Source organism: Macrobrachium rosenbergii, chromosome 18, assembly GCF_040412425.1.
Source record: "Macrobrachium rosenbergii isolate ZJJX-2024 chromosome 18, ASM4041242v1, whole genome shotgun sequence".
Classification (NCBI taxonomy): domain Eukaryota; kingdom Metazoa; phylum Arthropoda; class Malacostraca; order Decapoda; family Palaemonidae; genus Macrobrachium; species Macrobrachium rosenbergii.
The window spans coordinates 12,747,475-12,774,952 of record NC_089758.1 but is presented as its reverse complement, the minus strand read 5'-3'; the positions used below and the strand labels follow the sequence as shown (position 1 = coordinate 12,774,952).

The 27,478-nt window shown below is 35.2% G+C and overlaps 1 protein-coding gene across 28 annotated transcripts in view; it reads right to left on the bottom strand.

Annotated features, from left to right (window-relative positions):
- LOC136848123 (transport and Golgi organization protein 1-like) overlaps window positions 1–21,652 on the bottom strand; it is a 97,980-nt gene extending 76,328 nt beyond the window's left edge. For 27 of the 28 annotated variants that reach the window (XM_067120364.1, XM_067120361.1, XM_067120379.1 and 24 more), the window contains exons 1-3: window positions 21,085–21,503; window positions 8,411–8,544; window positions 663–2,430 (exon numbers count right to left, since the gene is read on the bottom strand). In XM_067120364.1, the coding sequence (XP_066976465.1) occupies window positions 663–2,430; window positions 8,411–8,544; window positions 21,085–21,199 (2,017 nt within the window). In that variant the 5' untranslated portion in view covers window positions 21,200–21,503. Of the gene's footprint in view, window positions 1–662; window positions 2,431–8,410; window positions 8,545–21,084 lie in introns of all 28 variants that reach the window. The other variant, XM_067120385.1, reaches the window with a different exon arrangement.
- Between the last annotated feature and the right edge of the window lie 5,826 nt (window positions 21,653–27,478).

Here is a 27,478-nt window from a genome sequence, read left to right as displayed (position 1 = left end):
ATCAACAGCTCTAACTTTTGAAACTTTTGATCCTACAGTTTCATCACTTTCTCTATTTGTCTCGTCACCAATGTTGGTGACCTCAAGTGAAAGTTTAGTACTCTCTTTGCCTAACACAGACATCACATTCTTGTACTCTTCTTCCACAGCTTGATCAATATCAATATCAGTTCCATCAACATTTAAACTATCATTAGACAAAGAATCATCTGCATCTTTACAAACATTATCATCATCATCAGCTTTATTTATCATTTCTATATCTAGAGTGGAAGCATCATTAACACTATCATCATTATTAACAGGAGTGACTGTTAAATCAGAATCAATATGGCCTGAGTTATCTTCCAGAAGTTCATCTTTCTTCTTTATCTTCAAGGTATTAAATACCTCACTGTCATTATTAACAAGAGAATGTGCTAGATTGTAAGCATGCTCTTCACTGCAATCATTATTTATGCAATCAGAAATGTTAACTGACTTACTATTACTACTTTCATCTACAGTTTTGGATGCATCTTCCTTTTCACTCACACCACCTGACTCGGAAACCACATCTAAATTATCTGTCTCTACTTCACACTTCTTATCACTACTACAATTGGAATCATGAATGCCATCATCACTACCACCACCATCACCAATATTTAGAGATTTCATACCTGCTTCTTCAGTCCTGTCCACTTGGTCATTCATGGAAGTGGTACTAGAGTCAACAGAAGGGTCATCAACAGAGACCTTATCTTCAGGGTCTAAAGGAGTTTCTGGATTCTGATCGAGGTCAGATGTAACTGGAGTTTCAGGGAAGTCATCTACAGAGGAAAGGGGGGAGTGCTGGGTGTTGTAAGCAATATCTACATCAGCAGCAGCAGCATGTGGTGGACGTACATTTAGTTCAGGACTTTCTGTAGGCTCTACAGGGAACTCGATAGTTTCAGGGGGTGTAATATAATCAACAGGATCTGCTTTTGGTGCTTCAGCACTACTGCCATCAGAAGCTATTTCCGATTCTACTTCAACCTCTCCATGAATTGCTTTGTCAGATTTTGTAGTGCCTGAATCATCAGCAGATTCATCATGAACTTCCTCTACCTTAGGTGGCTCTGAAGAACTAAACCATGAAGAAAAGAAGCCTTCACTTTCCTTCTCCTCACTCATGATCTCAGCTCCATCAATAACTGACTCTGCTTTTGGACTACCAAACCCATTCTCATTTTCAAGTTCATCCACTTCTTCCTCCTCCTCTTCATCAGAGTTTCTAGCCACCTTAGAATCTTCATTCACTTCATCCTGTTCACCTTGTTTCTCCTTTTCATCAATTTCAGAATATTCATTTCCAAACCAAGAGGTAACTGATGCAGTTGCTTCTGATAACAAAGATGGTGTTGGGTTCAGAGGTATTGGAGTTTCTTCTGTTTGTGTGGCTCCAACCTCCTCAAATGCCAAAACTTCTGTTGGTTCAAGCACAGCTTCTGTAGCTGCAGTCTCACTCCCACTTTCAATGAGTGTTGCAGTGCTCATTTCAAGACTTACAGTTGATGTTACTGAAATGTCCACAATTTGACCTTCTGAACCTTCAACATGAGCTTCTTGTGACAGCTTTAATGATGGGTGTGCAGTTACATACTCTTCATCCATTGCTGATGATGACATGAGGTTTACAGGACTCACAACCTCAGCTGTTGGTGGCAATGGAGTAGTATCATCAAAATATAATGTAGTACCATCTATAACTTCATAATCGACGGGCAAAACTTCTTCATCCACAGGCACATCAGTTGTGGAAACTGGATCTTCAGGTTTAGCACTTGCTTCATGATCAGTATGTGTGTGTTCACCTTTGGTATCTTCATCCACTTCACCTTCTTGTACAACTGAGGGTTGAGGTTCAAGGTTATCCCCTTCATTTTCATCAGGAGACAATGTCTCACTTCCTGTGCCTTTTGATTTCTCATCATTATTTTCAAGTTTCTCATTGTCAGTGGAATCCCTCTGATTCTCCATCTCATCTGGAACCTTCTCCTCTTCCTCATCACCACCATCATTACCTTTCTCCTCTTCTTCATTAACATCAACCTCTGCTGACTTGTCATGTAGGGGTTTCTTTGTTTCCAAGTCTCCTTGGTCACCATTCTCATTTTCACCATCACTCTCACTGGAAACTTGCACATCCTCTTCAAGTGGATCGCTTTCTTCCTTCGCCAAGGGAGCTTCCTGTAATCGTTTATATTCTACATCCTCTGCGCTAAGTGCAATCTCTTCTGCAAGAATCTCTGTCAATATTGGCTCAGCATTACTTTCAGTCTCATCTTTAGCAGAATCCTCATTATCGCTTGCACCTTCTGTGGGCACTTCAAATTCTAATTTTGACACAAATACCTTGTGCTCTCTGATATACTGCTTGGGTACATATCCTCTTTTGCCTTTAATCTGGAAAAAAGATAAAAAATATTAATCCCAAAACAAGAAACTATCTAATAACTACTTCAGCATTGGAACAAAGGATTATAATATACTTAAGGCGGCATATCAAGTTAGTAATGAAATTTGTACAACAATACAAATACTATGAGATCTATGCTTTTATCAGCACTGGTGTTACCATCATAAATGCATTACAATAACATGAGTCATAATTTTAAATAATTTATATCCTGCTGGTAATAGAGAAATCAAAGTTGACAATCTCAGCTCAGGTAAATGAGTAAATTTCTTGTCTCAACAACACATTATCATCCTAAAACAATTCTCCTTGTATTTTCATAATTTACTGACATTTTTATATTTTTACTTATTTTGTTTTGTTTTTTTTTCTAATAAATGGTCTCTCCTTCCTGTATTTCCTATTACCTTCTGTTACTTCTTTCAAATGAACACCATATTCTTTGGAAGCTTGAATTTCAAGTTAATGGCCCCTGTGGGATTGTTCCATATGAACAGAGTTCATCTTCTGAATAATAATAAAAATAATTTAAAAGCTACAAAACTCACTGAACTTGATCAATTTAATAATCAATACGGAAGTATTTTACATGCATATTTATGTTATCATACATTTAGTTTTAATTTTTAATTGCTATTGAAGTGAAACAAGCCAATACAGTACAACTATAGGTAGTTAATCACTAATCTGGTTCCATCACTAATTCAGCACTAATTCTGGCTACTGGAATTTTACATTTTCCAGGTCATCACCCCAACCTGCTGCCACTATTTGGTGGTGCTACTTGTTGCTCAAACACAGTTACTCTTATTTCTGTAGAAACAATTTCAATGTCAATTGTAAACACAAGTACACCATCTCCACTTGTTTTATTAATTTATTACAACCTGCTCACTTTTAGCAGCCATGGTTCCAAATAACAAAGGAAATGCCTCTCATGTAAAGTGCAAACACTGTACACTGTCTATTAAAGGTAAGGTTGAATTTCGAAAAAACTTGACAGCAGTGTTACTATGAGAAGCTTACGTGAATTATGCAAGACTGGCTCTTCGACTGTCTGAGACATATAAAGAAAAACTGCTGTTTCCTTGGTAACTGTGACTCAAAGAAGCAGATGTATAAAAGGAAACAATGAAGGGTGGATGACCTGTGTGTGATAATGAAGAATATTTATACTTGAACCTTAGGTATTAAAAAAGGTCAAAGTGAGACATTTTGCTTGCGGTACTTATATGTGCACTTCAAGTTAAGTATGTGCTTGCAGGACATATTTTCTATTGTAACTTTATAATGTTTATACTTCTGTGAATTCTATAAGTTTATTGATTTGTGTGTGCTTACAAAGGTGTGAAAACAAATTGCAAGTTTAGGCCAGTAATTTTGGATACTGTAGCTTAGTTTAGGCTACGCAAAGGACTCTTCCTTTAAATTTTATATTTTCTGCATTAAGCACCCCCTTGGACCTAAAAGTGCAGTTACGAGTTTACTGCACAGAAGCAATAAGATCTTTAGCATATTTCATTTCAAAAGACCTCCAAGAGCACTCATCTGGGACAGATCAATATTCATTCAACTCAATTGTCAGGTCCTTCAGTGAAGGATTCATGAGGGAAGCACTTTTCTCATTTTGTCTATTAAGAAACTTTTAACGACCAATGTGTCAAGAATTACTGTTACTGCGTTACCCACTTTACCACTAACAAGCAATGATGTTTCCATTCTACTCAAAACTTTAATATCATTAAGAAGTTTTAATCTACAGCTGGTTTTTTGTATTTCTTGATGGAAGATAACGAAAATTCTTACCTAATTTCTTTGCTTAAGATTAAAATAAAAAAACATGTCAGCTCTGAAAGTGATAGAGTGGAGAGAGATCTCACTGACATTACAAAAAGCAGAATATGATCTGTCTTTAATGTAATCAGCCAAGACTCAAAACTATGCTAAAACTGAACTGGCTCATCCCCTGTCCTGAGCTGGTCATCTCTACATCTTAAAATCTGAGGAATAACCCAGAAACTCTGTACAAGTGCTTACCATTTATCTTTAAGACAAAAAAGAGGTATGGGTTTGCAACACCTTTACTGACAGAAGCACAGCAATCCCTCTGACATAAAATTAAGTTAATAATGGAGAAAAGCATTCAACACATTTTAATATCTGTAAAAGCTTAGGGCTTGCTTAGGAGATATTGAAGATCAAATAAACAAAATTTACTTATCAAAAAACAACTTTTCTTCACAAAACAATGACAAGAATTACTGTTCATTATTAATAATGACAAGAATACAATGCAGGCCACAAGACAATTAGCCATAAAAAAGAAGAAAACAAGCTTTCAATTCTAAGAAATGGTTGATCTTAAGAAGGGAAAAAATTATTCTCCAACTAGTAAGGCTTACAGGGCATACTATGGAGACCATAAATTTCTCTTTACAAACTGGGAAGATGTTAGTTTGCATTTGAGAGTCAGAGATGCAAATACAAATGTATCAAAGGCTATTTATAGAATAAATCTACTGTACTCTTATAACTACTGTATTAAGAATCATTCATCACTTACTGTAATTCTGTGTATAACAAGTCAGTAAGTAGGAAATGCCTTACAATCTGTGACAGTGTATGCTACTTTTATTCATTACAACCACAATTATCATAAATAAATAGCTTTGTTCAATGCAAATGGCTCTTCAAACCATATCAGTCTGTAAGAATTTGAAAAGAGCAGACTGACTGCATGTGCCCAAGACCACATCCTGGCTACCCACTAGGCCTCATTCTTCTTGCAACTTAGTCGAGTGCCGATGTGTATTAAGCTGCTCTTCTAGGATTAGCATCCCATATCATTATTTGTGATGTGCCATTCATTCATTCCTCCATTTCTTTATTCTGACTAATGGATTCTGTAGTGTTTTTGGAGTGATTGGTACATTTTAACTGTGCTTATCAGTGCTTTTTTATATTTTGCTGGATGCATCACCTGCTGCTGTATCAGTACTGCGACCTGAATTACCATGTTCAGTAGAAAAGTAATATTATTTTACATTTGCTTTCTGGGGATTGCTGGTCATCTATAATTTCTAAACACAGTCAAGGGACCACTTCAGTTATGGTAATTTTTTCAGTATCTAATTTCAGTTATTAAAATTGTTTTGATTTTACACTTTTTTTTTTTTTGTTTGCCATTTCACGGTATCAGGTTACCTTTGGTTTATACAGTGCTTATTTTCCCTTTATTGAATTACAGTATAAAGCTATGGTTATAATTAATTCTAATGTTGTAGGTATTCTTTATTTTTAACCGTTTGTGATTTTTAACCTTTCCCCAATCACTTTTGTGTGTTGTGGGAAAGTCTAGTTGTTTCATTATGCCACAACATACTTGTGTAGGGACTAATGAGCATTCCTGCAGCTTGTTCATGTCCTCTTTGGATAAGAATCCTAAAAAAAGTAACCATTTCAGTGGCAACAGAACTGACTGCAGAGACAGTGGGCTGATCAGCAGTTTATACCCAGTGAAGAACTTCAGGGATGCCCTAGATTCTTCCTTGTCAAGCTATGCATTTGCCCCCATAGTCACGGTTGGTCTATGTCTAAGGCTTCTGGCTCCTTGATGCCCCCTCCTTGCATCAAGTATATTGAGACTAAGAAGTGTAAGCCCTCCACTGTGAGCTTCCCCAACAGTTTTTTCTTTCCAGGGGGGGCTCAACCTACCACCACTCAGGGATTTCCCAGTCTCTCCCCCCTCCCCTTTGACCTCTAGATTCATCCCTTTTCCTCATCTTCTCTTCCTTCCACTACCACACCTTTGCCTTCCTTGGACTTCCTTTGTTCCAGATACATCCTTTGCTAAGCATCTTAATTGTTTCCCCATGAACAAGTTGATTGTGAACGTGTCAACTTTATTCTAGCCCCATTTGCCTTCTAGGGTACCTGTTGTCTCTACAATGTCCCCTTGTCCCTGCACCTTTGACAGCAACAACCATGGCTACAGTGATGTCTTCTGTGGTGCTGTTTATCCCTGCCAACAATTGTCTTGACCATTCCTAAGGCCTAGACCATAACTGTTCATTCAGCTATGAACTTGCCAGCAGTTCATTCTGTAATTCATCCTTCTACAACCTATGTGGATATCCAACCCTCTCCTCCCATCCCTGTACTCTTCATGGTTGACTGGCAGAGAAAATTAAGGCCTAGCTGGAGGACAGAGTGTGGTCTGGGCATGCACAATGAAGTCTTTGTTTTTAAAGTTATTTCAAGGTGATGCAACTGCAAACCATCTGCACTGACTAAGGTTATCTATGATAAATGAGTTTACAATAAACATGTTTCATTATAAAAACATCATTTTCTTAACAATGACACATCACATATAAACTTACTAGCTGACAATCCGGCGCTGCTCAGGAAAACTCTGAATGACAGCCAATAAACTCCTGTCTCTCTCTCAACCAGCCATCTCTTTCTCTTTCTGCTCCCTAATACCTCTTCAACCATCCGTCTCTTTCTCTCTCTTCTCTCACTTCCTCTCTCTCTCCCATTTCCTTTCCTCTTTCTTCTCTCAATTTCTCCCTCTCTCTCTCTCTCTTTCTCTCTCCAACCCTCCCTGTCTCTTTCCCTCTTCTCTCCCTCCATCCCTCCATCTCTTTCCCTCTTTCTCCTCCCTAACACCACCTCTACTCTCTCTCTCTCTCTCCCCAACCATCCCTGTCTTTCCCTCTTTCTGCTCCCTAACACCTCTTCTACTCTCTCTCTCTCCACCTCCTTTGGTGCCATTGATGTCTTACCCCGACAATATTCTTCTCCAGATAGTGAGTCATATGTAGTATACCGAAATTAGGTATGATAAATTCGTAAAGTTACTAAGTCTACAGGAATAACCAGCCCGTTTCAATGGCAGAACCAGCCTCGTTTCAGGAAGCCCTTCCATCCCAACCCCCTTTGGTACCATTTGGTGCTAGCAATGTCTTACCCCCACAGTGTTGTTTTCGAGATGGTACGTCATATGTGTACCAAGTTTGGTTGAAATTGCTCAATGCGTTTCAGAGTTTATGTGGAACATGCATACATACATACATTCATTTTTATATTTATATATATATATATATATATATATATATATATATATATATATATATATATATATATATATATATATATATATATATATATATATATATATATATATATATATATATATATATATATATATATATATATATATATATATATATATATATATATATATATATATATATATATATATTTATATATATTGTTATATATATTTATATATATTTATATATATATTTATATATATATATATGTATATATATATGTATATATATATGTATATATATATATATATATATATATATATATATATATATATATATATATATATATATATATATATATATATATATATATATATATATATATATATATATATATATATATATATATATATATATATATATATATATATATATATATATATATATATATATATATATATATATATATATATATATATATATATATATTACCTAATACAAGCAGTTTCGATTGTCAGTGGCCTCGGTTATCGGCAACTGGTTTACAGCACTTGTCTAGCAACAACGATAACTGGATTTTTCGGCACCAATATGTGCCAATCTCCGGCTATCAGCACCGATCCCCGGTCATTGGCGCTATTGTTGCCGATTTTCAGTTATCATTACGCCGTTGGGAACGGAACCTTTACCGATAACCAGGGACTACCTATACTTACAGAGGACAGTACAAAGAATTCCAGTATGCATAAACTGACAGCATATGCTTCTTCCATATAGTATACTGCACAGTGCAAATTTGTATTTTAGATATTAAAGTACAGATAAGTTAAAAACAATTCAATAAAGACATAAAACTTACATTTTCTGCACATATAACTTATAACAAAAAAAGCAGTGTGGAATGGCTTACTTCAACACCCCAAAGGTCTAATCTGCTGCCAGCTTCCTTGCTGTATACAGTGACCTCAGCATTAATTGGGAACGATAATATCTGCTCATCGTTGCTTGGGTAGCCTATCATGGTACGGCCCTTTGAAATGGGCTCTGAAATGAAAGAGAAAAATATAAGACTGTCTTCTGCATCCACCACCTAACAGAAATATCAAAATACTGTACTCTATAGTTCCAACATAATCTAATACCTGTACTATACCGCAATCTTTTCCATACATTTACAGAGTAACATGCACGTACTTCCACTCCTTACTTGAACACTTTTAGTAACAAGACTTCCAAGTTTATAGATTTGCACACTAAATTGCAGGAGTCCTCTGTTATATAAATGATTAAAATCTTGGAAAAACATTGCAAAATATAGTACAGTTATCAAAAATAGTGCACATACACAAAATTCTGTTATTAGAAAAAAAAGCCTGTCTGCAGTCTTGGTATAGTGTAAATAGTTCTTCTTACATACTAAAATGCAGTAGACAATGTTGAATAGGTCATGACTTGAGAATATCATTATGACATCTCTACCTCTTCCTCATCAAAGCTAAAACTCTAAACTCTTAACCCAGAAACTCTTCCGTCACATTCAAGTTCCAAGTAAAATTAGAATGAAGATCAACCACACAGTCTACAACCCAATGAGAGAGAGAGAGAGAGAGAGAGAGAGAGAGAGAGAGAGAGAGAGAGAGAGAGAGAGAGAGAGAGAGAGAGAGAGAGCATACGGCTACCATAACCACAGTGGAGAATGCAATCAGTAAGACAGGTTTCCATAATGAGAAGCCATAAAATTGTTCCCCAGACAACCTTCTCGCTAAGTCTTCTTGGCATGATAAAACCATTACCATGTTCCTAAACACCCATTGCCCTTATAAGGTTGCAAATGATGAAATCTATCTCTTCCTGGATATCCACAAACTCTTCCTTTCTTAACAGTATAGCTTGCCAAACATTCACATTACTTCAGAGAAATGAATGATTTTTGTTCTGTACAAATGGCAGTAACTAAAATTTTTACTTTATTAAGGCAAATTCTACCTTGCATAATATCACGACAATAGTCATTCTGAGAAAGAAATTACTGTGCTTTCACATACATTTAAAAGTTTACTTTAGGTCAAATACTACTGTTCCATACAAAAACATGTAACAGATGCAGAGGGAACTCTTTAACCAGTGGCTGGTGCAGGTGCCCCACGAAGATGCAGCTTTTATAACAAGAAAAGTACTCATAAAGAGCTATCCTTTAATCTCTTGTAATACTGTACTGAGTAAGCCAGACTAATTTATATGCACGACACTGCTTCCAAGAAATAAGAGATAATACATAAGTATGTACCCATCACTAGCGGATCCAGGGGAGGGGGAGGGGCACCTGGGCATGTGCCCCACCCAGGAAAAATAATGACAAAATAATATTGAAGATTTTGATAATAATAACATAAATGAGAAATATAAAAATGGGAAAGAAAATTAAAAATCTATTATAGGAATAATAAAATTTTGATGAAAAAAATAATACTAACATTAATAATAATAACTATAATCTCAGTGATAATAATAATGTATACATATATATATATATATATATATATATATATATATATATGTATGTATATATATATATATAAATATATGTGTGTGGGTGTGTGTGTGTATGAAAATTGGTGGACCCATGAAATTTTTCTGGATCCACTAGTGGTACCCATCATTCTAGTTTGCATAGCATCCAGAGTGAGTATGAGGTCTCAAGACTTTTAAGTTAAGCATATAGCTACCTAACAACTAACAGCAGTTAATGTTAAAACCTTCCATTTAATCCTCTTAAACAACATTTCACATTTTGCTTTTCCATCAAAAAAAAAAAAAAAAAAGTGACTTGTGAGTAGAGTACAAGTCAGAATATGGAATATGCAGCATAACAAGTCAGAAAATGGAATATGCAGCATAAGTCAGAATATGGAATATGCAGCATAACAAGTCAGAAATGGAATATGCAGCATAACAAGTCAGAATATGGAATATGCAGCATAACATCTCATGTACTTCTTTCATGAAACATCTAGTTTATTTCTTTCATGAAACATCTACTGCATTTCTTTCATGAAACATCTAATGTACTTCTTTCATGGCACATCTAATGGCTAATGAAAACCTAGCATTCTGGAGACTTGCTAGTGCATTGTACCCAATACTTCAGCCATTATGTGTGTCAAGATGATACTGCTGCAAGCACATTACACAGTAGTATGAAACCTTACAATAATGGCTGAAACCTCCTAACCATCCCCTACAATTGGAGACATTAAGAAAACAATGGTAGCTAATCATAGGTAGCTTAACGAACAAGAAACCAGAATTATGTAACTCCAATGACCCACTTCATAATACTGTGCTTCCTAAAGAAACAGGGAAGGATGAATACCATACGCTGCTTACTACACTCAGCCAATAGTACTCAAGGTACTATTACCACAATAATTAGTTACACCGTGGTCCTGGTGAGTACCAATGAAGCAGAAAACTAAGGATTAAGCTCTGATGTGACAAGAAAAGAATAAAATACAAATTAAATAGTAAATTTATGCCAACGAAGACATGAAATATCTTCATAGTGCAATAACACAACTCTGAGTTCAATTCTGGCAAATCTGGAAAATGGACCAAAGCAGGCATGCCGTTCAATTCTGATTAAAACTGAAAGACAAAGATAATTACAAAAGGGGTTAATAAAATACGAAATGTGAGGCGTATTGTGTAGTTTACATTCAAAGAAGTAAAATCTTATTAAAGTTGCCTATGCCATTATATAAAGTATAATGCTACAGTCTTTTAGAATGAATTAGTGTGCTACTAATTATGCACAATGCTAGTCTTGTAGAAAACATTATTAGAGGTACTGTAGTGTTACTATGCGTGATTAATGAATGTTAAAACATTTGGAAACAACACTGAAATATCCCAAGAGAACCTTCTATGTTATTTTAGTGAAATAAAAAGGTTTGCCAAATAAGCTAGTTGAGAAAACTTAACCCTGTAAACATAGCAAAACTAAATAACAATAAAAAGACAACCAAAGATTGTATTTGATCATATGTATCACTTCAGGTGCTTCAGTGATGTGAGGTATAGACAGAGTACCATTACATGAGCTTCCCAAGCGTAAAGCTTCCTAAACTTAACACCATTATGAAATTTAAGAGCACGAAAGTAGGTGACGCAGTACACTATTGCATCAAACATTTTGCTTAAGCCTGCTTATCATTTTAAAGTATTGCTTATGAAAACTAAAAGACCTACTAAACATGAATGAAATTATAATGTGCTGGAAATTACTGCATCTTCCAAAATTAGTTAATAATATTTCTCCATATTGTTACATACCGTAAGTGTACCAAAATTTGCAAAAACAGAATAACATATCCAAAATTCTGCAAAAAAAATAAAATTGGAAAACTTGAGAAAAGGTATTAGACAAAAAAGAATCCAAACCTATCCCACAAATACGAACAGAAATTGGATGACCAATACTCCCCCATATTGCCAGAAAGATTTAAAACAATCATGAAAATTTCCAAAACATTTAAATAAATTAACAGTAAAAGGACAACGAATAACCATAATTCACACAAAGATAAAAGAAAGTTACAACACAGGAACGAAATAGCAGAATCCCTTAAATCTCCAAGTTTTAACATCTACACCCATACAAGTTCCGTCTGCATTTACCACACCTCACCAAGAAGCCACATTACAAAATTGTTGCACACAAGCTAGGTTTAAGAGGTCTAGTATTCTACAGAAAGATGAATGCTGAGAAACAGTGCCAATACTGTATCAGCATAATGATATTACCTACTGTATGATGCTATCATACCACAAATAAAGTACCTTCAATTTAGCATCCACATTTGATGGTAAACATAACTGAAAACAACTTTCAAGCACACTATCAATGAAAAACCCTTAAGCAATACTGTATACAGTACACCTAACCCTCAAAATCATAAGGCCAATACCTAAAATTCTTAAAACTTTGTTTCCTACATATCAAAGTGTTTAAAAGTGAACATATACCTTTACTTTAGAAAACATCAGCAGCTAACAACCCAAAATGAGGACAAAAACACTAATGGTATTACCCACAGTAGTGTGTGCAAATCCAGTGTAATGTTAATGCATTATGGTATTATTGCTGTAAGGCATTGACATTACACAGCCATTCCAACTCTCAAAAGGATGGTTGGTCAGTGGTAAAGGAAAGGAACCCTTGCAAAATGCTTTTGTATATCGGTTCACAGTAAAAGAGTTTTGGAGACTTAAGGTGTTTAACAAGGCATCTAAAAATGAGTGTGCTGGATTGCAAGAAGCTCCAGTTCAAAGATGATCACAATATGTACTATAAAGCAAAACAGATAAAAAAAAAAGTAGCCAAGTCAAAGAATGACAACAAACTGGGAACAATAAAGCCTTAAGCTAGAGGAATATACTAACATAATACCATATGAGAATACGTGAAGGCACTGACAGAGCTACATAATATATGTGAGGCAGGCAGCTGAGCTTCAAGGGCAGCACTGTTTCATAGTCAAATTTTATGCTAATATGACTTAAAATATATTAAACTCCAGGTTTACAATTTTAATGACTGGTTTCCTAAGGTGCCTAGAGGGATGTGTCACTTGACGGCAAGAGGATGCATTCTGGAAAGTTTTGCAGTGGTCAATAACAATATGATGAGAAACAATCCCTTTCTAAAGCTATTCACGATATTTTCAAGAAATGAACTGGAATTTACTTATTTATTGTGGAAGACAAAATGAAGGAAAGGATAAAAAGAAAGAGGAGGAAACTGGTGACTGAACAGAGTAAAGGAAATGGGGAGAAACAGGAAAGGAGTAAGGAAAGATGATTGCTGGATGAAGAAGACAGGAGGAATAGAATGCAGAAGCGAAGGAATGAAAGGAATAATGAATGTCTAGGTGAAAGAAGAAATGGGAAAGCATGATGATAAGAAAACACACAGAAGGAAGCAAGAGTTGGGAGGAAGAAGGGGGGATGAAAGATACCATGAAGATGAAAGAAAGAATCAGGGAAGGAGAAAGTAAATAGGGTAAAGCAAATACAAAAAAATTAAAATACGGAAAAAGAAAAAGTTATGAAGGAAAAATGACACTGATAATGAAAGGAAAATAAATATAAGGAGTGGATAACAAATGGATAAAAAGAAGAATGAGAGAAGACAGACAAAAGCATGAAAACAGAGATAGAGAAAAATAGAGGAGGACAAAAAGGATGAGGAGAAATGAAAGGAGCAAGAAAAAAGATAAGCATGACAAAGAAATGGAAGAAAAGGAGTATGAGGATGAAGAAAAGGTGGAAAAGAGAAGGAGTAGGAGAAGCAGGAAATGAGAAACAAGAGGAATAGCAGAGATCAAGAAGAGAAAGAGGAAAGAAAGATAAGCAAGAAGGGTAACAAAGGGAAAGAAGAGCAGAGGATAAGTAGGAAGGATTAAGAGAAGAGGAAAGTAGTATAAGTACAAAGAGAGTGAGGATAAGGAATAGAAGAATGGGACGACAGAAGGAGACAATATAAGAGAAGAATACTAATAATTAAGTTGGGAGAGAAGAATGGAGGATGATTACAACGTGGATGAGGAGAGAGAGAACTGAAGAACAGAGAATGATGTTATAGAATAAAGATAGGAACAGAAAGATACAAAATACAAATACTACTACTTACTGTTCTCAGAAATTTTTTAGAAGTTTTAAACAACTCACTTTTTGCTCTTTTTATGTATCTTACTTTTACGCTCTTGGTCATGTCAGGATGTATGTCCAACACAGACAGTAGCCCTCACAAGGAAATTTATCATTTTTTAACTGAATTGTGGGTGATAAAATTTAAACCTAAACAAACAAACTCCTAAAAAAAAATAAAAAGTGTGCCAAGCATCTGCCTAAATTACATGAGATGCTCTGGATGTCCTTCAAATCACGTTCTGAAGACAATGACTGTTACAAAACCTGTATCTAAAACCTCATTCTTTGGCTAAGTGGCCCACAGCAAAGGCTCTCAGATTTCCAACCTTGGTATCAGTAACCCAAACAGAAAAGTCCAAATAGCTCACCTATTTATCCCCTACAAAAAAAAAGTTATTATGATTATACTTTTACTTTTTATACAAAAGCTTACATTGAGGCTTCATTAGATGGGAACCTGGTCCTTTACAAAAGGAATGCTTACAAGAGAAACTCTTTCAAAGGAACAGGAAACTATACAGGAAGTAAAATTCATACCTCTATGAAAAAGAGAAACTCAGGAAAAGGTTAACGTATAACCCTTCACATTACATTTTTTTGCACTCTGGTCCTCTAAAAATTAATAATGATATACTGTACAAGTAGAAAGTTCATGAGCATACAGCTCCCTTAAGTATGAGGCTCATTAAATGTCATCCACTTTCCATGGTAGAGATTTATGCAGAAATGGGTCGAGATTTATGTGGAAATGCCTAGAGACTGTTGGTGTTGCTATATGCTCTTTAAACATGAAGATTCAACTAACGTAGCTTAAGGTCAAAAGAGCAAGAGGGAAATCTGACTTAGTACGTGTATAATAATGCCACAAGGTAGATAAACCACTCAACAGCACACAAGGACTGGCAAGAAGTGGCATACTCAACTGAAAATTACAAACTTCCATAGATTGGCCTGCATGCAACTCCTTCAATAAAGCTGACTGGATTAAGAAGGGACCTGGAAAAGCAGTACCCTGACAACCATCTATTGGTAGGTATAGCAATTCCAGACCAAGGACAATCTCCTTCCTACTGTCTCAACTCTGAAGTTTAAAAGATTGAGGCAAACAGTAACTCAGTTTCCAGACATAGAACCAATCACATATCAGACTCCTCATTGTCAAAATAAACCAAAAAGATTTGATTTTTAACAAATTAAGACAGTCAGCCACATCATGATGCCTCTTCTTACAAGCTGTTGGCTTAAATGGAAACATAAGAGGAAGCAGCTACGTTTCATCAGGCAATTTGTACATGACATGGAATTCCCTCATGAATATTGTTCAGCCTTCTGTATTGACCTTAAAAAAAATATCTTCTGCCCATTCCCTGACACTGGGTACCTTTATAGGATTGCAGTTCACTGGCACACTTTCATGATCTCACACTGCAATTAGCCTATGAACCCTTGCTCTAAAACACTGGCTTTTTGAATCCAAAATCAACAAGATAAAGCTGGCCAGACATGTCGCACACCTGTTATTTAAGATGTCAATTCAACATTTAGGCCATGAATGACTCCAGTGTGTATTACTGCTCATGATGTGCTAGTACCTTCTTGCCTGAGCAGGATACAATGGTTGTTAACATCCAAACCAACCATCACCAATACTACACTGTTCTGATGTGAGATTAAGACAATCTAGAGAGCAGAATAACTCATGCCTGACCAGCTGAACCTCTGGAAACACTGATAACCATCCCAACGTAGTATTTATTGTAAACTTGGGAATAACATCCACTGTTCGATTACATTTAAATTAGAAGCAATGAAGACGCTGGAATGTTCTGACTAGCAACTATGCAGATGAAAGTAATGACTAATATAATCAGTAAGTAAACTGCTTGGAAAATAATCCAATCCAGCTGCTGCTCATGACTGACTTTAAACTGCAGCCAATGAAAGAATAATCAAACTTGTTGGCTGGACATAACCAGAGCCAATGATTTAGTCCTAACATTATTATAGGCTGCTTATAACCCCATGCTAGCATAAGGACAGCTCAAGTAACAAAATAACCATATAACAGCTAGTGACAAATACAGTGAAAATCCAGTGGAAAATGGAAATAATCCAATCACACATTGATCAAATATGACTGCGCTCAGCTACTGAATGGCAGTTTCAGGAAGATGCAGTTCTGAGGCAAATAACAAAAGTAAATCCTGACTTGCAACACTGGTTGCATCATTTTACATCCATGAGGTTTGGCCACCAAGGCTGTGAAGCTAGTCAATAAGATTTCAGTTTCAGAGATAATGATATCCCATCGCAGAAACATCTGACCAAAGACAACAAGAATAATGTAAAAGCCTGAGTTGCTACAGTAGCATTTGCAGCACTGTGTCCAGGATTAATATGCTTTGGGACTATCTCCTAACATCATGTGGAATTTCTAAAGAATTGGTTTTAAGCTTCTGGCCTGGAACACAATTATGATGTGCTGTGTCAAAAATCATGAGTCTTTAACTCTGGGTGCAAATTTCAAGTGCCTAAGAGTATCAGAGGGGTAAGTTTGCCTATTAATTAACTGGAGACAGATCAAGCAACTGCAAAAATTACAGCCATTCAAATCAGTGTGTGAGAAAATTCAAATCAGTGTGTGAGAAAATTATCAAAATGAATACTTTAGTATTTGTCAATCTGAAATTTTTTTGTATTAACCTTATCCTAATCAAGGAAACACCACATAATCAAACTACAGTTCTGAGAGCCCTGGAGGAATCCTACAAAAATTATGAGTACCGCCTTCAAAAATGACAAATCTGGCTTATGATAGGAAAAAGATATTTTAACTGTAAAAATCTTCACTCCAGTTCGATGATAAGCAAAACAGGCATTACCTTGAAACCAGCAGCATCTACATTTGCCAGCTGTGGCACTAATGGTAGGGCTTCCTCACTTTCGAGACTATGCTTGTCAAAGCATTACACAGAATTGTAACACCTGACAAACCTTGCAATTCACGTAACAGGATAACCCACGGCTAACAGCATGTCCTTGGCAAATATGCTGAAACCTGATGAAAATACAATATTCATTTGCCAGTCTACTATTTTTAAATTCCATTTATGAGAAAAAAACTTGCAACTCTCCAACAATAGCAGCAACTAGCACTTAAATGATGCACATGAAAAAACCACTTTGCATTTTAGATTAGCATTTGCAAACGATAAAAGTTGTAAAAAAAGTACTAAGCAGTATAAATTACAGAACAATGCATATGACCAACGCTACTGCATTACCAAATATGAAATCATGCACTACACTTAGAGAAAAGGAATATTTTATCATATTGCTGCAGGACAGGATTAAGTATATTACCATCATGCACATAAAACACCCAAGGGGCATGTGGCAATAAATAAAATTCAGAAATTTTGCTTAACATTCTGAAAGCAAATTTGGTAAACTCAAGTTAAAATAATACTATCCATTGTGTTTCATCTGCATATTGAATTTCATAAGAAAAAGAAATTTATGTTGTATCCATTGCAAAAATTGAATTCATGGCTTTGCAAGTACCACATAATGCAATATGCAATATAAAAATTAAATGACAGGAAAACTAATATATTCCTACACAACTGGTAAAAAACCATGGATTTTAAGTAGCCTGTAATTTTCTTAAAACGCTTACCATTCCAGACCAACTCTAGTAGTTTGTTACCTCTTGTTTTCCTAAAACCAGAATATAAACATATTTTTGGAGTGAAAGGTAAATATGAAGGCAATGGGTTTCCTTGTTTTCCGCATCAAAATGCAGTAAAAAAAAAAACTTTGTCATATTGAAAAATAAACATGACTTCAAGCACTTGCTGCAAACCATGAGCTACAAAACCAAGCTTTTCAGTTTATGCAAAAACTCTGTCATTCAGCATTAATAGCATGAATGGTAAACATCATACCAGTCTTCCAAAATTGAGGTGGAATGCAAAGATGCCATCAAAAGTCAACTGTTTGTATGGTATTGCAAACACTTACGAATGATCCTACATTCTATAGCACAGCCATGTATGTGAATACCCAGTTAGCTACAATGGGATCAAATCATAATGTTCCCACTTCATTTCCTCCAGAAAACAAAGTATTTCATGGAAGGCTGATGCAAGGAAGTCAGAATAGATAAAAAATGTGGCTCTTTGTCCAATACCAATTGAAAAATTCCTCCTGTTATTAGGCTAAAGAAGAAAGATTATCATCTCACTCCTAATGACATTCTGTGACACAAGCTGGACTGGATTATGAAATTTTGGCTTAAAAGCCTAGCTCTAAGACAATAATGAGCTTCTTGTCAGAGATTCCATAATTTCAGAAATCTGAGGAATTTGATTTTCAACTAAAACAGATCAGAACTTAAGACTGAAAACTAACTCCAAGTGCCAACTTGGTTACAGTATTTGCTTATGCATACAAAAGGAAGCAAACAAGTCACCATCCACAACACAAAGTATTCAGCAATCCAAACTGCAACTCTGGCAGAAAACTTACAATGGAAAAAATAGTCTTGCTGCACTGCAAGAGTTGCTAACCAATTACTGAAAAACTACTGTTTAATCCCAGTAATCTTCAATTTTCCAACTTCAGCTGTTGGCAATAAATACACAAATTAAAGAAACAATAAACTAATTCATGTCAGAGTAAACTTGTTTTTGCATGATAGAATGCTGATTTTGCTGTCATCTTGAAGCTATCTTAAAAAATGTAAAACATCAAACTTATATGGTCAGAATGATAAGCTGAAGTTGGCCATGAACAGAAATTTCTTTACTTTTATATAAATATATTTTTCCAATAAAATATTATGGTGATCTACAAAGCACAATAAATTTACCTATTGCATTTAAAACCATAAGTAAAAATATGCAAAAATTTTAATTTCCAAGTTTGGTAATCTTCTTTGAAAAGTCTCAACTGGCAAGGGAGATAAGTGGTAAGCCACCCCCTAACATGATCCAATGTTATATGACATAATTTTCATTATTAATTTTGTTTTATTTTTATAAATATTGTTGTCTAATATCATTGGAATCCCAAAGGACTAAGTACCAGTTTATGACTTTTTTTACTTCTTGGGGTTTTCATGTACAGTATTCTAAATTTTAAGAGTTAATTTCTTCTACAGTGTTTTGATTTTATCACTCATCAGGGAACCAGTTAGAGAGGAAGGATATTGGTCACTTCTAGTGCAATCTATCCTTAAATAAAGTCATCAATAATACAGTCCATTTGTCTGTTATAATGTTGACCAAGATTCTATGCCTTTCAACATTATGAACTGAATAATGGTCTCATTTATGCCTGGATCCACAACTTAATTTGATGCTAACAATCATCAGTAAAATAAGTAGTCTACCAGTATCTAAATTTTTAATCACTTCCCATTAACACTAATTTTCATCAATTACAGTATACATAAATGTTAAACAGGTTCATATAAGTCTTGATGAACACTTACACTTTTCAGGGACATTATTATCCTTTAAGAATTAAATTCTTAAAAGAAGTTAATGTCGTAGGATTCAGTATCTCATTCTGTGAATGAATCAACACCATAAGTTCACAAATCTTAGGTTGTGGATTTCTACTATTCAACCAATCAAAGGCTTTGAATGGTACCAAATCAGACCTAACAGCATTGCACTTCTCTAGAACAAACACCATTCTAAGATCTGTGTAACATTTACAACAATAAACACAAAAAAGGGTGGGAGGGGGAGGGAGGAGGAACATGAGGGCAGGTAACACAAAGTATTCAATGTTCGCTTGGGAACCCAAAAATAAACAAATGACTGGCAATACTTAATGATAATAAAATCAACAAGGATGACAAAATTCCATCTCGCTCAACATCACACCTGACCGCATGCTATTTAGAGGGCAAAATTAAAATGGAAATAAAAATGATGAGAAATTAAGTATAGGCTATTACCACTAGCCGACATGGAAGATTACAATATGCTAATATATCTGGTACAACAGTAGTAATTATGTACACTTTAAGAGTGAATGTACTATAATAACAACAACAATTTGAACCAAAAAGATGTTGGAATTTTTGGTTACGACCATGCTAAACAAATTATCAAATTATTTCTGTATTTGGTAATAGAAGTTTCTACCCATGCTCAAGTGAAAAAACAACTCGAAATACTACTTCTTGAATGTCAAACGTCTATGCATAACTTTCATAACTTTGGATTAAAAAGTAAACTCAAAATTTTAAAACTATAACAAAACTTCTACGTCCTAAATTCTTGTTGCGATACCTTGCACTAGGCCTAACTAGCCTACGGTCACCAAAAATGAGTAATTTCACCAAACAATTTCTAGATAAATGTTACAGCTGTTTCCGCAAATTGGCTCTATAATTATGCCCACTCTTCATCTTTCAATCACCTGATATAAGAAACTTTTGAAATACCATACGGAGAATGGTAACTGACCCCCTTCAAACCAAAATTCAAATGAAAAGGGTCGAAATTGTATATAGACCTAGGTAACTGATCTTAACGAGATGATTTAAGTTATCAATTTCATCGGAATGACTTGCTTAAAAAACAAACATTCAACTATGCCTAAATTCAACTTTTTTCACAACATTAAAATACCCAGTCATTAAAACGACTAACAAAACCATGGCACTCCTATCCATGAACGATTATGATTTATTGCACATTTAATTATACTATATTTTCCTTAAATTTCAATCGTCCACTTGCATGAAGGATGAAGAAACACTTAAGAAAACACCACGAGTAACCTAAAGTTTTTCGCAACATAACTGTTGAAATTGCAGTGTCGGTGCTTTGGAGAATTATTAGTCCACCTCACCTTTGCACTTGGGATCCGCACATTTCCGTAAATTTGATATTTCGGCCCGTGCGCTATCCAATCCCGTCAAAATCAGGAGCAACGTGAGCAGGCAGCCAACCCATTTCACAGACATCGTACAACTCAGCTGTTTACCATCCTATCGTTCCAATAATGTGCTCCCGTCCGAGTCTGACCCATTCTTAGGCAATGCCGGGCCAGTCTCCCAGTGAAGCGATTTTCTCATGCTTTTCTCCAAGATATTCCTCTTTAGTGTTATTTTCCAACGGTGTTTATTGGATTACATCGGGGTCCCTGACTTGTTCCTCCCACTTTCCGTGGTATTACAGCTTAAGACGTCGCGTTCCTCCTCCTACTTCACAGAAAAGTAATGACAATTCAAAGCTGTAGCCATTCCAACGAATTAAGATGAGTGACTTTTCCTGAAACTGCATTCGATACATTAGATAAAGCAATGGCTCTTACGTATGAATAAAAATTGTGCATAAAAAGCCATAAGGTATAAATTGTGAAATAGACATTCAGTGTTTGGCAGGAATCACAGATAAGTTTGCTTTACAAAGTAGTCAGAATTCCCATTCGACTTATAGTTAAGACACGTCAACTTTCTGATGTTCGATTGGCCTATCAATGGCTACAGTTTGCCATAGTTGCACTACACCCAAATTTTTAAGCCTAATAAGTTATGAAAGACAAAAAAATATTTAGAATCATATAAAAATTATAATTTTACGTCAAACAAAATGCTTCTGTTTTCTGACCTAGTAGAGTGATATAACGTTAATAATTGAAACAATATTCGGACACTATTTACATATTTTTAAAGAGCCTGATTTAAAGGTAAAAGGAACTTCCTTGAAAAGGATTTTATTTGTATCGAAAATGTTGGACAAAAATGCTGTAAGCTGTGTGTAATTGAGTGTACAACTTCTAAATAATCCTATTAGTCCACTACGTTAGGAAACTTTCAATGAAATTTGACAGGTCAGGGTTTGTCTTTACAGTCTTCTCATTGCATTTAGTATTAATCAGTATTTTATATATTATATATATATATATATATATATATATATATGTATATATATATATATATGTATATATGTATATATATATATATATATATATATATATATATATATATATATATATATATATATATAAATATATATATATATATATAATTAGTTTCACAGAAATATAATTATGACTCACATATATGGAGCCAACATATGAGAATTAGTTTCAAATAAATTCCTGACTCACATCAGGGAGGGTCCCGGTCTTTCAAGTGAGAGTCCAGGGTTAGACTCATATGAAAGACTGGGTTCATATATGAGTCAGAAATATATATATATATATATATATATATATATATATATATATATATATATATATATATATATATGTGTGTGTGTGTGTGTGTGTGTGTGTGTGTGTGTGTCTGTATAGGTATATATATAAATGTATATGTATGTATATATATATATATATATATATATATATATATATATATATATATATATATATATATATATATATATATATATATATATATATAGAATGTCTGGCCTTACCCAGGCTAAAAGTAGCTATAATTGGCCTGAACTTTTATGATCAAAGTCAAAGTTTTTGCCGTTATATATAATCTTCTCATGAACCTATGAGAAAATAGCTCTAGAAAAAAAACAATGCACACTGCCAAAGTCACAGTTGACTTGTTATGTCCCAAATGAAACCCCCTACATACACGGCCATCCACCTCTTCCTTTCAAGCACTCTTTCACTTCCTGGATATTAAAGACTTTCTTTTTCCATATATCTTCCAAACCATCTGTCCTGTTCAGAATTTTCTTCACAACACTCAAACTATATGCTTTTCAACAACCGACTGTACTACAGTCTTTCCACGTAACTCACATACTCTGAACAGTTTTAAAACTGATTCACCCTTTAACCTATCTTAAGCTTTCTATCATGTCTTATACGTACAGCCAAATTTCCCCACCATTTCAGTTCTTTTTAGGCTACGTATACTAAGCTAACAATATACCCCATAATTCCTTCAAACTTTACCCCCTTGGGTTCCATGAACAATCCTAGTTGCTTCCCAAGTTTTGGCGCTACCTTCCCTTTCGCCTACTCGATGATCCACCTCCTCTTTCATCCTACTATCATCTATCATATTTTACCCAGAACCTACGTTTATTCTTCTTTCATTCATATAAACATTCATTGTCCATCTTCCTGGTTTCTTATCCTCATGACCTTCCTCTTGCTCTAATTAATTCTCAACTTTTCCTCTTCCAAACACTTATAACTTTTTCGCTAGTCTTTTTTTTTCAGCTACATTTCATTAACGGCAATCAACACTTTATCATCTGTAAACATTAGCCATGCATTCTACGCTCCATTCACAACTTATTTTCTTACCTTACAACTATGCACTCACATTCTAATGTTCTTTCTCCGATTTTTTTTAATCACCTCACCCCCTAAGCACAGTGACCGAAATAATTGCCATTCTCATATCATAGAAAAATATTTTCACGTTCACTGCTTAAGTATTCATATCCATATGAAATTGCCTCTTGGCTTAACAGTCGGAGTGCTAATTACTATCTTGTTTTTTTAATTCTTTCTCTCAATAGTAGCACCAAAATTCGCGTTGTCTCTACAACATCCACACTGCTTTGACGGAGAACCTTGACATACCTAAACTACTTTCCTGACTCTGTTCTAATTTATTGCTGGAGTGAATGACCCACCAATGATTCGCTAGAAACTGCAACCAACTATTTGTCGTTGGAGACCTGAGACACTTTTGCACCAAACCAATCACTGTCCCATCTAGGCCTAAAATTCTAACGCCTTGCTATCGTCATAAACTCAACTGTGCCCAGGAACTTATCTTCTATACTAGTACTATACATCCTCAACACCGTCTATGGTGTCTATCAAGCTTTTCTAGGTCCAAATGTGTTAAATATAGCCTTTTCCGTTCAGGACACTGTCAGACAAGCAACACTTTTGACTCACAGCACAAAAATAGTTGGTTGCAGTTTCTAGGGATTCACTGGTGGGTCATTCACTCCAACAATAAATTAGAACAGCATCAGGAAAGTTAGCTGAGGTATGTCACGGTTCTTCGTCAATGCAATGGATGCTGTAATGTGAAGACAACATGAATTTTCGTGCTGCTTGTGAGAGCAGGAAGAATAAAAAAAAGGACAAAGATAGTAATTAGCATAACGACTGTTAAGCCAGTGCTGGCACAATAGGCAATTTCATAAGAAAGGAATATTTAAGCAGTAAACGTAAAATATTTTTTTATGATTTCGGAATGGCAATTAATTCGGTCACTGTGCTTAGTGGGTGAAGAACTGTAGGCTCGGGTCTTCTCTGGACGTCTCTCTTGCTCATTTCGACCTCAACAGCGCTCATCGCTAGTGTCACCAGCACTAAACGAACTGGTGCAAGGATTTTCGCAACAGTAGCCATGGCAATAAAAAGACGCTAGCAACAGGCTCTGAAAATGACTTGTTGCAGGATTTTTTGTGTTTGTGACTAAACTGCAAAAAGACACTCGTCTGACAGGGCCCTACCTTGCAAAATTTCCACAAATATTTCATAGCATAAATTCGATCCACACACCTCTCTGCCGTTGCTAAACCCATACTGTTCTTTCCCCATCAGTCCCTTTGCTACCTGTAACACTTTCTCAATTAGACTCCTGCTGTGACCCCAATCACCAACGTAAGTTCTAGTTTCCTTTATCACCCCTACCTTCATACAATATAACAAGTACTGCTTTCACCTGTTCCTTTAAAAATCTTTCCCTCACAGAGACATGGCCACTCAATCACACTTTCATTGCTGCATTACAGTATTTTATCTGTCATCTCATCAACTTCTGGGGTCTTTTTGTTCTTCAGCTCCTTAAAATCCCTTTGCTTTAGAACTTTCAGATTTGCAGTTATTTTCCATTAACAAGTCATAGGAGAGGAAAAACTGAAACTAAAATAAATGACATACTTTAACAAGAAGTTCTTCATCACAGAAGCACCTTCCCGAATTTAACAGACACCCCTTTAAAACTGTTGGAGTCTGGCCTGTACCTCTACCCTCTGTAGATAGCATGTTTCTCTATCTGTATAGGCAAGAAGAGCCGCACGCTCACTAAAATCTAAAAGGCATCGAGAATTGCTTTCAAAAAGTGACAATACATCAGAAGATTAACCCTTGTAAGAATTTAAAGGGTTTCAAGATATAATCACTCATCAGTTCTATACTGAGGCCAAGCAGAAACAGTAAAGTTACAAATGATAAATAAATAAATAAAAATAAAACGAAATGGTAGATGCAGTAAAACAACATTTCGAAGCTCCAAAAGTATCTAAACAAAAGCACTTACTATCTTTTAAGAGATACCGCGCTACGGTCGTTACCCCATTAGACTCCGGATCACTGAATACACACACACACACACAATGACCTAAAACAGGTCGCATTGATTTCGTCACTGTTATAAATATATGAGGCCTCACGAACAATAGCTAAATTCGTGCGGCATTTGCTGAAACTTTCATTAGATGTTTCTCAAAAGTTAGTTGTGTGTCAAAAGTTACACCTAGAATATATATGTACAGTATATATATATAGTATATATATATATATATATATATATATATATATATATATATATGTGTGTGTGTGTGTGTGTATATATGTGTGTGTGTGTGTGTGTGTGTGTGTGTGTATGTGTGTGTATCCTTTTAATTTGATCATCTTTAATTATTTGTCACTTTGATTGGTTTTTACTGTTCTCATATTTGGCTGTTTAATTCTATTCAAACGTGGGCAATCTATTCTGTGAAAGTGTTCTTAACATTATTTTTACTTGGTTTGATCTATTATCACGACTGTAGCAATATAAGCCCCCAGTGGACATAAAACGCCAAATTCAGAAAAGACTGGTGAAAGAATACCATGACTAGGAGTATTATCGTCTGAGTTTACTTACTAAAAATAGTAGATTAGATTAGATTCTCATTACGAAAGTAACTCCGTAGCAGCAACAGCTTCTGCGGAAGAGGACAAAAATTACTTAGAGATTACTTACACAATCCCTTTTGGGCAGCAGAACTGCAAATGAATTCATGGTAAAGAAAAGCTTCAAAAGAGGTGATTTAAGGTGTGTGTACGGTAGCCCGTATAAATAAATAAATAAAAATCCAGAAAAAAATAGGTCAATGAATATCCCAAGGTCGTTTTTCCGAAAGGTCCGAGACCACGGACGCTTTGACGTCTGCTAAAATCATGAGAAGGCTATCTGCACTGGTTTGTTTTTCTTGATACGATAAAAGGACACCGAAAATTTGTGTAGATTTGCGAAAAACTTTGCCGCTCCCGTCTTTCTGCCGACTTCTAATTTTCTCTCAAGGTCGTCGGAAGATGAAGTAGCGTCGAAATGCGACCTCCAAGTAATCCTCTTTATGACTCACCCGTACCTAGGCTCTTGAGCCGGCAAAGCCAGCTTATCTCTCATTCGGCGAATTTTGCACTAATCGAATTTTGCTTGCTAGCGTTTGGCCCGACTGCCTCAAGAGACGGTTCGTTCCATGGTCTAAGCGAACCATGGTTCGTTTTGCTTCTATTAGTCTTGTCCAAGTTACGATACATGTTTTTGGTCTCTCAGCAACTTTCATGCCAGTTACATGAAGACGCAGAAAAAAATAATATATATATATATATATATATATATATATATATATATATATATATATATATATATATATATATATATATATATATTTATTTATCCAATTTTCAAGACATTCTTTACCTCATATTCAAAGTTGTAAAAGTGAAATATAATTTAGTTTTAAGATAGAATGCATAAAACAATATAAACATAATATTGTTCTGTGCATATAATGATATAAAAGAGAACACTTTGACTAAATGTATTTATTAGGTCAGAGGGTGAAGCCGAGTGATACTCAGGTTCAAACGAAAAGTGGATGTAGTCTGTTTAATAAACAGCAATTAAAGGATGGATGACTGATGATCATTTGCAGCCTTACCTACAATTTTAAAATCTTTATCTGGACAAACAGTCTTGCTCTCAACTCAGTTGTAAAATTGCCGGATCATTCCTAGATGGTGACCCCAAAGGTTTTAATGTATGTGTCCACCTTTGCGTGTGTACAAGCATGGGGATTACCGTAAAAACAAACAAAAGACTCTACATATCATAAAGATAATGACCCCCCCAATAAATAAGTCCTAGATAATGAGAAACCATTTTGGGTCACCATCTAGGAAAGGGTTCTGTAATTTGAGGTAATTTGAGTAGTATTTTGACTCCCAGTAATTTGACTCCCGGTCATTTTGA